Genomic DNA, 13,728 nt, shown 5'->3' on the forward strand with positions numbered 1-13,728 from the left:
AATCTGAACTAATTATTGTTGGTATCATCGTCCCTGGCTCCTAGTTTGACCTCTAGCTGCTGACAAATCATTCACATGACAAAGTCTCACACTTTCACGGTCTGAACTAGGATCGAGTCCAAAACCAGAATGATCCGAGAACTCGCTCCTCACGTTATTAGTCCGGCTGAGACCTGGGAAGCAGACAGAGGATGAAGGAAGCAAAGCAACAGAGAGAGAGACAGAGAGAGAGAGAGAGGGAGACTGGCTCACAGACCAGAATGATGTGAAGAAAAAGCAGCGCGGGGAAACATCAGCGAGACTGATGGTGATTGGCCAGAGGGATGAGCAGCGTTTATGCTGTAGCACAAGAAGGAGAAAAAAATCTCAGCACTGCCCCAAAAAAAGCAACAGAGGGAAGATTTAGGAGCAAAAAAAAAAACAAGACGGAAAAATTTTGAATGGAAACAAGAAGCGGTGAGAGGGAGGGGAAAAGAAAAAAGACAAAAATCAAAATTTACAAACAGACAAATGTATTTCAAGTTTTTGTTAAATCTCACATGTGTGTCTGATGAGGTTTAACCCCCCCCCCCCCCCCCCCCCCCCCCGCACTACCACTACTCTACACTTCCATCTCCTGATTGGCCGCCGGGGACGTCGGGTTTTTGGTGCATCGGCGTGACAGTCCTCGTGCTTGTGGGTAGATGAGAGAGGGGAGAAGAGTCTGAGGCTGTCGCTGAGCTGCAAACAGCCAGAACTGATTCTGTGATCACAGTCTGCTGTCGGAGCTGTGGGACCCAAAATGTGTCCTCGTTCAGCTCCTCTCCTTCGTCTCCTTCTTCTTCCTCCTCTTCTCTGAGTGACGCACAGAGGTGAGGAAGGATGGAAGGAAAGGAAGGATGAAATACACTTTGGCAGGAGAGGAGGGATGATGTTCCTGTACAGAAGGAAACATCAGAGGGGAAGGAGAGGAAAGGAAACAAGGAGAGGATACAAAGAAAGTGAGGAAAGCAGAAGAGAGGCAGGAGAGAGGAAACAAGAAAAGGTGAGATAAGGATAGGAAAAAAGTGGGTGAGGAAACAAGGAGGGGATACAAGGGACAGGACAGAGGAGGAAAGAAGGAAAGGAGATCAGAGAAGAGGATAAAAGGGGAGGAAAGAAAAGATGGAGAGGAAACAAGGAGATAAGGAGAGGACAACAGCTGAGAAAATACAAGGAGAGGAAACACGAAGACAGGGAGAAGAGAACAAAGGAGAGGATGCAAGGACAGGAAAGGAAACAAGGAGACGACAAAAAAGCAAGGAGAGGAAAGAAGAAGAGAGGAGACAAAAAAAGGTGAGATAAGGATATTAAAAAAGTGGGCAAGGAAATAGGAGAGGAAACAAGGAGGGGACACAAGGAGCAGAGAAGAGGAGGAAAGTAGAGCTTAGGAGAGGAAACAAGGAGATAAGGAAAGGAGAACAGAGGAGAGGACAGAAGGAGAGCAGAGGAGAGATACGGAGAGGAAACAAGAAGATAAGAAAAGGAGAACAGGTGAGTAAATACCATGAGAGGAAAGGGGAGTGAGAAGTTAGGAGAGGAAACAAGGAGATAAGGATAGGAGAACGGAGGAGAGAATACAAGGAGAGGAAAGGGAGGAAACAACGAGATGAGGAAAAGGAAAGGTAAGCAGAGTAAAAGAGATGAGGTACGGAAACACGAACAGGAAGGAAACGTAGGAGAGAAGATAAGGAGGGAAAGATGAGATTAGGAAACAAGCAGAGGAAAGCTAAGGGGAGGAAACAAGGACATAAGGTAAGGACAGGAAGGAAAGGAGAGAAGAGCAGAGGTGAGGAAATGCAGAGGAGAGGAGGGGCAGCAAGGAGAGGAGACAAGTATATAAAAAGAGAGGTGAGGAGAGTAGAAATGGGAAGGAGAGAAGAGGGAAGGAGATATTAGGACAGGAAAAAAGGAAAGAGATGTAGAGAGGAAAGAAGGCGGTAGAGGAAAGGACACAGGAAGAGAAGTAAGGGGAGGGAAAAGGAAAGGGGTGATAAGGAGAGGAAGCAAAGAGAGGAGATGGTGAAAGACGGAGGAGGAGGAAGATGAAGAGAGTTGAAAGAAAAACAAAAGGAAACAAGGGGAGGAAAGGAAATAGAGAGGTAAGGAGAGAAGAAAAGAAGACAAAACCGGACAGGAGGAGAGGAGGACACAAACAAACGAGAGGAAGGAAAAGAGAGCAGATGTGAGCAAAGGAGACAAAGAGAGGAAATAAGGAGTGGAGAGGAGAGAGGAGGAGAGTGAACAAGGAGATGATACGAGGATACGAGAGAGGAGGAAAGAAGAGATAAGTGAGAGAGCAGAAGGGTGGACAGGAAACAAGAAAAGGAGAGGAGAGAAAACAAGGGAAGGAGACAAGAAGGAAGACATAAAGAGAGATAAAAAAACAGAAGAGGAGACAAAAGGAAAGGAGGCAAGGGTAGAAGAGGGAAGGAAAGAGGAGGTGAGCAAAACAAGGAAACAAGAAAAAGGACAAGCAAAGGAGACAAAATAAGGAGAGGAAACAACAAAAGGACAAAATGCAAGAAGAGGAAATAAAAGTAAACAAGTCAACAAGTAAAGTAAACAAGCAGTAAAGGATGAGAAGAGAGGAGCTGGAGGAAGTGAGGAGAGGAGTTGGAAGAGGAGGAAGTGAGGAGGAGAGGAGGAGGGAGAAGACTAGAAGAGAGGAAGAAAGGAGTTGGAAGAAGAGAAAGTAAGGAGTAGAGGAGTTGGAGGAGGAGGAAGTGAGGAAAAAAGGATTAGGAGGCAGCGAAGAGCAGAGGAGTTGAAGGAAGAAGAGGTGAGGAAGAGGAAGAGGAAGTGAGGAGGAGGGGGAAGACTAGGAGAGAAGGAGAGTAGTTTGAGGAGGAGAGGAGGTAGAGGTAAAGGAAGTGAGGAGGAGAGGAGTTGGAGGAAGAGGAGGTGAGGAGGAGAGGAGCTGGATGAAGAGGAGGTGAGGAGGAGAGGAGCTGGATGAAGAGGAGGTGAGGAGGAGAGGAGCTGGAGGAAGAGGAGGTGAGGAGGAGAGGAGCTGGATGAAGAGGAGGTGAGGAGGAGAGGAGCTGGATGAAGAGGAGGTGAGGAGGAGAGGAGCTGGAGGAAGAGGAGTTGAGGAGGAGTGAGTGTCTCTACAGCTCTTTATTAGCGGAGCCTCTCGGGTGTTGGTAAGAAAACATTTCCTTCTCTGTGATCTGAACTTTCTTTTAACACCTCAACAGCAGCAGGAGCAGCAGCAGGAGCAGCAGCAGGAGGCTCAGAGGCTCCTTTATGTGCGGAATAAATAAACCAGCTGTAAAAAACAAGCAGAGAGTGAGCGTCCCCTGGTCCTCCTCTGCTGCCACAGCTAATGAACGGCTCTGAACCACAGTGTGTGGGCCACACAGGGCTGCTGACGCTTCGTCCATCCAAATGTTCAGTGAGGCAAAAGGGCTGCGAGGACAAACGGGTTACGTTCAGGAAGATTAATGACAGACTGTTTACTGCGCTGGGCATGTAGGGAAATACATGCCACAGTGGGAATGTATGTCTAAAGAGTGCCAAGTACGTCAGGACTCGTGTTGGGCTCAACTCTGAACATGATGGATCGGATGTTTTGAGTGTCTTTGAGATGCAGATACAGAGAAAAACCTCAAGAAAACTTCACATTAAAGGAAGTAACGAGTCCTGTTTCTGTAGCTTTCATCATCATTTCTGTCAGTTATGATGATGTCACCAGCAGGACAAGAAGAATGAGCAGTCAGACGATCGAATGTAAATAAGACCCCCTTTACTCCTGACATTGAGATGCATTTTAAGCCCAGTTCAGACCAAAGATTCACGATGAAACAGACGACTCCTTGCAATGTGCCGTTCTGCAACGTTCTAAAAACCTGCCGGTTTACAGGAAGTGACCGCCATGAGATGGTGTATCATCTCTAGTCAACAACTCTCTGTGCTTCTGATCTGTAACGTCATCATCTTTAGATATGCCTGTAAACGTCCATGATGGAGGAGAAGCTCCTGGACCAACTGGTGGTACTCCCCATGATCCAGCCTCTTTTTTAGGGTCTCATGTACCCACACAGATCTCTGTTTATCTGCTGACAGCCTCTCACCCTCAACCAGAGCTACAGACAGTACTGTGGGTCAAAGTTGAACCAGAAAGTCGGTCTGTAAACTGTGCTGGCTGTTTGTAACGGACAGCTTGGGAATCATTTTGTCTTTCATTTTCTTTTTCCCTTTTAAATAAATTTGTTTACAACCTGCCTGATCGTTTGACTGCTTGTTCTTGTCCCGTTTGGCTTCCCAGTGACTAACTTTGGTTGGTGCAGTAATATCACTACTGATAGAAGTGATTTCCAAAACTACAAAAACAAAACTCAAGTTGAACCAGATTATCCTTTAAAGTATGAAATCCACCGGGCAAAAAACCCTCTGTGAGAAAGGGACGAGATCAAAGACGATTCACAGTTTTGGCTAACAGTGCTCGGATGACGATGGATTCTTTGCAGACTGTTGAGGATAAACACTCGACTGTAATGCCTGGAGAAAAGGCTGGCTGAATAAAACACACTTTAAAAAGCCTTTCACGTCCTCTGAAAGCTCATATTGTCTGTAACTGTGTTGGAACAGGGTGTACAAGGAGGAAGAATCCAAGCCTGACAACGGCTTAAGTTCAAGGATAAAAGAAAACAGTTCGTGGTGACAAGGTGCTGCTTGGTGCCTCAGGGGGACAGGGGTACATCTGTGGCTCTCTCAGAGCGCTCAGGAACAAAAGGAGTAGCAGACAGGTGCACCACCCAGGCTTGAAAAGGGATTATAAAGTGCACCGCCTCTTTTTTACTGCAGCAGAGCAGCAACTTCTCCATCAAAGTCAGAAAACAATCTGAAGGTTTGCTGAGACTGTGTCAAAAATAAAAAGCTTACACAGGTCAGCAAAAGATAAAATCTGTAGTACTTGGTCACGTCGTTTTGGCAGATGGATGCTGTCGTCTAACAGCCTCTGCTTTACAAACATCTCACAGTCCAAATGCATTCATTCGCCCGAGGCAAGTACACACATTGCACCACTTTCTGCTGATCTGGAAACAGGCATCACGTGATGTTTACTGCATCCTTCACCCACAAAACAAAAGGGGTGAAAACATAAAACAAAGGAACATTAAAGTGACTTAGATGGCAATAAGTTCTAGTTAATGAGTACAACTTTCATCGTTCCCTGTGTGTGATTGTTTTCATGATACATTTACTATAATACACGAGGCTTCATTTGAGCCACAGCTACAACACTGTATGTACAGTTTAAGGTGACAGAGATGCTTTTATATTCACTGAGGAGGAACTGAATTATTACTGACAGTGGGCCTCACGCAGGAAGTGACAGACGAATACATTTCATCTTACTTGTCTTCATGTCCATGATTCGTTCTGTTTTTGTTAGTGCCCATTGATTTTTTGGATTCACCACTGTTTTTGATTGTGCTCCTCTCTTAGGTAGGAGACAAGTTTACGGGCGGTCAAGAGCACTCTTAACAACGTCAGAGAAAAACATCTGATCTTCACAGCCCCCGAGAGTTTGGGCAACTTGAGGAAATGTAAAAAACAAAATGCATGAATATCTCGTCAAGTTTAGATTAACTGAGCATAGCGTTAGTTCTGCCAGGACATGACGCCAGGCTCAGCTCACACCCCAGCTACATCAATCAACTGATGGATCAGCTGATTAATAAAGGGAGTCAGCTGATAGATCACATTCCTTTCTATGCAACCGAATCTCATTCAGGGCACCCTATTTAAACTGCTCTGACCTGCCTACTGTTGCTGCTTCCTCTGCAAGCTGCTTTGCAACCTGCCTCCACCCCAGCTCCTCCTTTTCATGCTGCGTCTGACTCATCAATGTCATTTCTGATTGTCATTGATGCTGCTCTGTTCTGATCCTGGGGGTCTTTGCTGCTGCTCTCTCTGCCGGAGGCTTTCCATGTAGGCGCATGGAAGGGCAGGGAGGTGTGCTCTCTCCGCCTTAGGCTTTCCATGTAGGCGCATGGAAGGGCAGGGAGGTGTGCTCTCTCCGCCTTAGGCTTTCCATGTAGGCGCATGGAAGGGCAGGGAGGTGTGCTCTCTCTGCCTGAGGCTTTCCATGTAGGCACATGGAAGGGCAGGAAGGTGTGCTTTCGCTGCCTGAGGCTTTCCTCATTTGCATGTGGAAGGGCAGAGATGCCTCAGAACAGAGGCATACTTTTGGTGGCATCTCTCAAATTCTTGGGCCTGTGCCAGAGTATTTGCACACGGCACAAAACCTGCCCTTACAAAATGTTTAGGAGGTGTTACATTACCTTGGCTAATATAAACAATCAGCCACGAACATCAGATTTCTGATCAAGTGATCATTCAGAACACCTGGGCAAGAGCTGCTTTGGATGGTTACAAATGTTGGGTGGAGTTGACTTATCTTTTCTCTTAATATAAAATAAGGTGAGAATATAAGAGAGAGTTTAGGACATTGTTGCTGCATGAGGCCCAGTGTCTGTAACTTACAGCAGGAAGTCTGCAGATCATTTTGAATCTGTGTTGATGATACATGTTCCTGTTCAGTATTGACACCATGTTTGAAGACATTATCTCAAGCCATGAGCTCACTCCTGACCACGTAAACATGCACAACAAAAAGACACGTTATTTGACCGCTTGCTTTCAGGCTCTTTGGGTGATACATCTTTAAAAAGCAATAAGGGAAATGAGGCGCAAAAAAAGTGGAGTTGATATTCAGACCAGCACGAGACATGAGCAGCCCTGAATACTAATCCTCGAGGTCTGTGTGTGGAGAGAAGTGCAACACTCTCCCAGATGGCATCGCTGTGTCAAGTGGAGGTCAGCTGTGTTAGCCGTGGGCTAATTGTTGTTACGGCTAATAGAAGCTATTGTCGATGACACTGTCCTTTCTGAGAGCCACAGTAACCTGATACATGAACATTAAGTCTCTAAGTATGTCTGGGCTCCTGTGGATGAGCAGCTTCCAGGGGGTGTTTGGAAAAAATAAACTCTAAATAAACTTATAAATGAGGTGCTGCATGTTTAATGTGGTAGAATCATGAATTAATCAGATCCCTGAAACTGGCCCACATGCAGAGACGATGATTCTGGGTGAAGACATGGACTGGTGTGAGCAGTTAAGGCTCTCACTGACTGGCTCATCACTTTCTCTTTCCGAGTATTTTCTGAAAGCTCTTTTTTTTATTTTATATTAAAGAGGAGCGTAGCCAAGGATGGGTCAAGGCTGCTCCACTCAGCAGGTCGGGGGCAGCTTGGAGCGTCTGCAGGAGCAGATAAGACGAGTGGAGCTTCACATCTAAAAGGCCAAGCGCTGAGTTTAACCTCCTGTTCACACACACACTCCAACATGTCTCTGTGGCTTCTCATGAGCCTGAAGCTTGTGGACGTGTTGAGCATTGAGAAGGTAATATTACATGCGCTCTGCTCTGATCAAACCGTTTATTTTTTCCTGTTGCCACTAAGTTTCTTTTCCTGAGCGATGAGCTCTCATGCTACATTTTCTTATTTACTTTCCCAGCAGCTTCTTGAAGTTATATCTGACTGAACAGACGAGCTGCTGATTCCCCGCTTTGTTTGAGGTACTTTTATGTAGATAAGTTGAAGTATTTGTCTCCAGGACTGTGTGTGTAGCGCTGCAATGATTAGTTGATTATTGGATTCCCACACTGTCATGGACAGAATTTAAAACGTTTCCATGACTTGGTAACGAACACACAGGAAGGGAGAGGCTGAGCGTGGGAAGAAAATAAAGAAAACATACGTGATGGTAAACAAGATGCCGTCACACATCGATGCATATCAGAACTACGTTACGTCACAAGCTACAAAAATAACTTTGCCGTTATGTTACGTTACATGGAAGATTACCTTAACTATTTCATTACATGCAACAAAATGCAATGACTTCCAAATCTGCCAGTGTTTTAATATTTCATGATTTTTCCAGGTTTTCCATGACCACAGGAACCCTGTTAATCAGTCTACAGAAAAAGGTTAACAACTATTTTGATCATTGAATAATCAGTTTAGTCTGAAAACTGATTTTGTGCTTCTTAAATGAGAGAATTTGATGTTTTTCTTCTTAATAAACTGAATATCTCTGGGATCTCTGGACTGTTCTGGATCTGACACAACATATGAAGACGTCACCTTGAGCTCTGGGAAATTTCTCAGAGCATGTCTCACTATTTTCTGACATTTTGACAAAACAGTGATACAGTAAATAATGGGCAGATTAATCAATAATGAAAATAACTGTTTGTTGCAGCTCTGGACATTTGCATGAAGTTTAACCTTTCTCAACATCCGCATGTTGCTCCTGGGCAACTTTGCAGTCTTCAGTCGAGGTCCAGGATGTTATTATGAGATCCACAGTGAATGTCATCCTGTGTTTGAGTCTGTATGTGTGAACAGGAGGTTGAAAGCAAATAATAATTTGAATTTTATTCAAAATCAAACACCTAATTTGTAAATTTAACTACTCTCCTGAGTACCTAATATTGGCATTAATATTCTACAATATTTATAAGACTGAAAATATTTTACTTTCTATCTGAATTTAGGTGGTTTGATTTCCATATTTTCAATTCCCACAGGGTAATTTTTTGTTTTGCAATTTCAAAAACCTTTTTGATTTTTTGATTTTGTAAGTCACATTATTGACAGACTATACCCTGATAGGACACACTGTCTGATCACTTCTAACTATCGGCAGCTGTTGTCAAACAGTCTCAACCAGCCGGGTTTTCAAGGTTGAATTTTACATTTTGAAATTTGGTGTTTGAATTTCATCAACACAATTTCAGCAACTTGATTTTTTTGGCTCAACTTAATTTTTTTGGTTTGGAAATTAAAGGTATACTATACAGACAACATATAGATTCATACATACAGAAGTAAGCCCTCTCAATCATCACTTATGACCCACTCTAAGTATGTGACAATGAATTTATAAGCAGGTTCTGCCCTCTGCCTGTGCTTTCTTATTTTCTTCTTAATGTGAATGGGAAGTGTGGGATCAATTAAGTTTATCTTATCTTATCTTATCTTAATGTTTCTCTGTTTGGGTGTTCCTGAACGCAGCGCTCAGGTGAAGTCACGACTTTTTAAAAAGGTAGCGCCCGGTGCCAGACTGAAAGCGGCACACATCCAAGAGGAAGCTACAAAAATTGAAAATTGAGGACACAGAGCAAACAAGAGTGAATGTGGGATTGGGTTTTGCTCTCACTTTCACTGGCGAACAGAGGCCGACAATTCTCACATATTATAGCTTTTATAACAAAATGCTACCAAGCTGCATTATGGGAAATGAAGTATCCAACATGTTTGAAGCTTGACCAACCCTGTTTCACTGTCAAATACAGATGTTTGGACAGTGACATATGTCTGTTAACAAACAGTAACCGACAGTTTCTGCATAGTATACCCTTAACGGCAGAATTTGAGCGACTTAAACATCTTTTTTTTTTTTAAATAATCTGTATTTGTGAACCCTTAAAAACGAGTTCCTCGGCTGGACTGTTTGCTGCTTGTCATTCCCTTCCTGCTTTCCTCTCATTTACTCTCTTTCTCCACCATCACGATCAAATAAAGGCATAAAATTCCCAAGAAATAATCTTTATAAATCCTTCAATCCATGAAATCATGTTTCTGAAATTGCAAAACTTGAAATTACTGATGTGAAATAAAAAAGAATATCTGAATTACATAAATTCAGAGTTTTCTCCACGTAAAACATTTATAAATTCAGAGGCGTTAAATGTCATCATGAGGTATAAACTGATGTTTATACAATTTAAATCCTTGCAGCTTTTTATATTCTTCCATATACATTTAGTTTTCCCTCTGCTGCCTCAGCCAGTCAGTCCTCTTCACAGTCCTCCACTTCTCCTCTTCTATAAATATGTTTATTGCAGCGTTAAAGTGAAAAGCTCCTCCACATTAAAAACAGCTCTCTCAGGTAACCTTGCGTCTTGTGCTTCACTCTCGTCGTCTTGCATAATAAGTCGTAGCATTAGAGCTGTTAAAAGGCAGTTCTGAGTGAGCTAGCTTAATGGATTGGCCTCTTGGCTGTTCAACACCAGCCACACCAACGTACTGACACTCTGAGCTGCAGCGCTGCCTGCCTGCCAACCTGCACATCTAATGGGTGATATAAGGAGGGCAGCGTGTGGTCGTTAGTGGATGAATAGAGTGAGAGATGAGGATTCAGTGAGTGAGCAGGGTCATGGTTAAATATCATCACTTTGAGATATGAAATCATTCCGTGGCATTACTGAAGATCATGGAGGAAGAGGTTGTATCTGAATAGATCTGACTATTATAGTAAAGCTAGTTGAATCAGTCACAAGCACCACCAAGAACCTTCCTCAGGAAATCAAAACATCGACAAACTCGTACGACAAAAACTTGATCTCTAAGCAAGCTAGGTTAGATCCAGTAACTCAAATGTCAAAACACACATCAAGAACTGGTAAAAATCAAGGTTTCTGTAGATAGTTCCCCCTCTGGTGTTTGTGTAATCTCATTTTGTCTGCTGGTGGGGCCACAAGTTCCTCTGAAGTGACAGCAGAGAGGAGAGGCAGAGGCAGACGAAGCGTCAGAGGTGGAGGTTTTAGAAGTGGAATACCTGCTGCTGGCCCTGGACTTTGGGGAAATCCTCTTTCTGCTTGCGGGTTTTGGGCCTCTCCAGGCTGCCCTGCTGAAGGTGTTTGAGCCTGGCTGCAACGGTGGGGCCCTTCGTCGGCCCCGGAGAATTAGTGCTGTTCTGTGGGAGCCAGGAGAGAGCAGGGGTTAATTTAATTTGACTCATTTAAACATTAACAGATGCACAAAACACGCCATCCTCACATCATTATAAATACCATACATGTACTCCTCATGGACAAAGTAACACCGTAACCATATGTGATTACTGAACATCTTTTTCTGTCCTATATCCAAAGTACCACTGATTTCAAATATTGTTGAAAAGGTGGTTGCTCAGAAACTTTTAGAAAGAGTAGAAGACAACAACATATTCGACAAATTCCATTCTGGCTTTAGAAAGAATCACAGCACAGACACTGCACTGCTGAGAGTAACCAATGACATTTTGATAAGTGCAGACTCAGGAAATCATCCCACTGTCATTTTGCTGGACTTGACTGCTGCCTTTGATATGATGATGGAACTGGGTTGGTCAAAGTGGATCTGCTCTTAACTGGTTTGCAACCAATTTGTCAAATAGAGAGTTCAAAGTCACTGTTGACGACTTCAGTTCCTCAACTGCTTGTATATGGTGTCCCACAGGGCTCAATCCTTGGCCCTATTTTATTCAGCTTGTATCTTTTACCCCTTGGCCATGTCATCCGCAATTTCCCCTCTGTGTCCCACCACTGTTACGCTGATGACACTCAGTTGTACATCTCAGTAAGCCCTGGAAATCATAGCAACCTGGACTCTGTGCACTGCTGCCTCGCTGCCTTTAAGGACTGGATGGCTTCCAACTTCCTACAGCTTAACACAGACTAGTCCATAGCCATTGGTATCTTTGTCACCTTCTACCTATGCCAGTCCTCAATGCCTATGTGTAGTTTCACATAGATTGACAACGTCAGTGAGTAGAAAAACGTGGGACAGACAGAATGACTGACAGACAGAATGACACACTGACAGTTTCCGTGATTATGTACAGCATACCATACCATGACTTAGTCATACCAAACATTAGAAAACAACACCAACATTGGTCCACAGGGGGAGCCACAGCGATCGGTCGCATTTTAGCCATTTTGAAGCATTTTTCTGTTGTTATAGCGCCACCCAGTTGCCAATTAGAGTTAAATTTCTCCAGTCACCTTGAGGTGTCCTGTTCTACATATCTACCAAGTTTAGTAAAAATCCATATGGCGGTTAGGCCTAGATAAGAAATGAGCTCTCTAGCGCCCCCATTTTGTTTGATGGGGTCAATAATGGAGGGGTCCCCTCAGATTATGTGTGGTCATATGTCTACAAAGTTGCGTGGTGATGGGTGAAACCCTTGAGATGTTATACACCTTTATGTGATGAGCCACGCCCTCCGCAATATTCATTGCCTTATAGAAGCTCAGTTTTAGTAAGTTTTCCAACTTTTGCCAAGAGGGAACTTTAGATATTGGTCCCTAGATTATGTTCACCCAGTTTCATGCAGATCGCTCAAACTTCCTAGGAAGAGATCCATTTGAAGTGTTTTTCAAAACATTCAAAATGGCAGAAAATCTATATAAGCGGAAGTTATGGGTTCTTGAGGCAAATGTGTTCCTCATGAGGAGAGGCATCTCTGTGCAAAGTTTCATGTCTCTACCACATACGGGGCATGAGATATGCCCATTCAAAGTTTGACATTTCAATGGGTTGCTATAGCGCCCCCCTTTGGCCAATTGATGTAATATTGCTTCATTCGCATCCTCCCATGACCCTCTACCACTGTGCCAAATTTCACATGGATTGACCAAGTCAGTGAGGAGAAAAACATGGAACACACACACACACACACACACACACACATACAGAGGTTATTGGTCCTGACCACACCTCCAACAGCTCCACCCCCTTCCTTGGCGCACTAACATGAAGCACTCAGCTAGAAACTTGGGAGTTGTCTTTGCTCCATACCCAAACTTCAATCCGCACATTTAAGGCTGTTCTTCACTCCTGTTTCTTACAAATCAGAAATATTGCCATGGTCAAACCAATACAACTTATCCACTCCCTCACTCTCTCAGGCCTACATTACTAAAACCAAATGTTGTTCAACGTTCCACGGTCCAGGCTTAAAACAAAAGGCTATTTACTGTAAAGCTGTGAAACATTTAATCAGTCGAGTCACTTCCTCAGTTTAAAAAGCTGTTAAAAACCCACCTGCACAGACTGGCTTTTGTAACATTGTATAATTTTGTATGCATGTGTAATTGTGGTTTAGAAAAGCGCTATAGAAATAAAGTTACTATTATTATTCATTTATTCATGATTACATACTACGTCACTTTAGAGACATTAACATGTTAGATAATGAAATGTGCAAATGTAACGTATTCATGGTTTGCAGAAATGCCGACATGTTCTTCTGGCGACTGGGTCTGTTGTCCTCTCCAAAGACTTTTTCCCTTCTGTCTTTATTGATTATTTCAGCTATTATTTCAACTTTCAACAGAAGTCTTTGAATCTGAATTCAATCCCAATTAACTTTGTAAAGTTTTACATAGTTTAACGTGTTAAGAAATAATTTTTTAGTCAAATATTTTGGGAGAATTTATCTTGAACCCTTGGAGATATTTTAGATTATCTGTGTCCTTTAAAAAACAGTAAGATGTTGTGTCTTAAAGGAAGTTGCTTTTAGACGTGATCTGTTTCTGTGAAATCTACTGGTTTCCTGCAAAACACTGGTATAAAGGGAACCTCCCGTCTAAACAGTGGTTGTAAACAGTAATGGATATAATGTGATGGACAAACTGACGTTGTCCCTGAGGAACAAGGGGGAGACCTTCCAGTAAATGGGAGACATTGATCTCTTTGTTCCATTCGGTGAGGGTGTTATGACATCTGGATGAATCCAACATGCACAGAGACAGCAGATGAATAAACGTATTCCTCGCTTGATTTCCATGTTTTGTTGACGCTTGTTTACCCTTTTAGTTTTTCACAGAATCAGCTTTGCAGAGATGATGACTTGATTGTAAT

At 43.2% G+C, this 13,728-nt stretch overlaps 1 protein-coding gene across 15 annotated transcripts in view; it reads right to left on the reverse strand.

Annotated features, from left to right (window-relative positions):
* Window positions 1-237: 237 nt before the first annotated feature.
* Window positions 238-13,728, reverse strand: part of srcin1b (SRC kinase signaling inhibitor 1b) — a 179,820-nt gene continuing 166,329 nt past the window's right edge. For 14 of the 15 annotated variants that reach the window (XM_078163485.1, XM_078163490.1, XM_078163486.1 and 11 more), the window contains one exon: window positions 9,008-10,795. In XM_078163485.1, the coding sequence (XP_078019611.1) occupies window positions 10,643-10,795 (153 nt within the window). In that variant the 3' untranslated portion in view covers window positions 9,008-10,642. Of the gene's footprint in view, window positions 373-9,007; window positions 10,796-13,728 lie in introns of those variants that run through there. The other variant, XM_033611285.2, reaches the window with a different exon arrangement.

Source organism: Epinephelus lanceolatus, chromosome 21 (assembly GCF_041903045.1).
Source record: "Epinephelus lanceolatus isolate andai-2023 chromosome 21, ASM4190304v1, whole genome shotgun sequence".
NCBI classification, from domain to species: Eukaryota; Metazoa; Chordata; class Actinopteri; order Perciformes; family Serranidae; genus Epinephelus; species Epinephelus lanceolatus.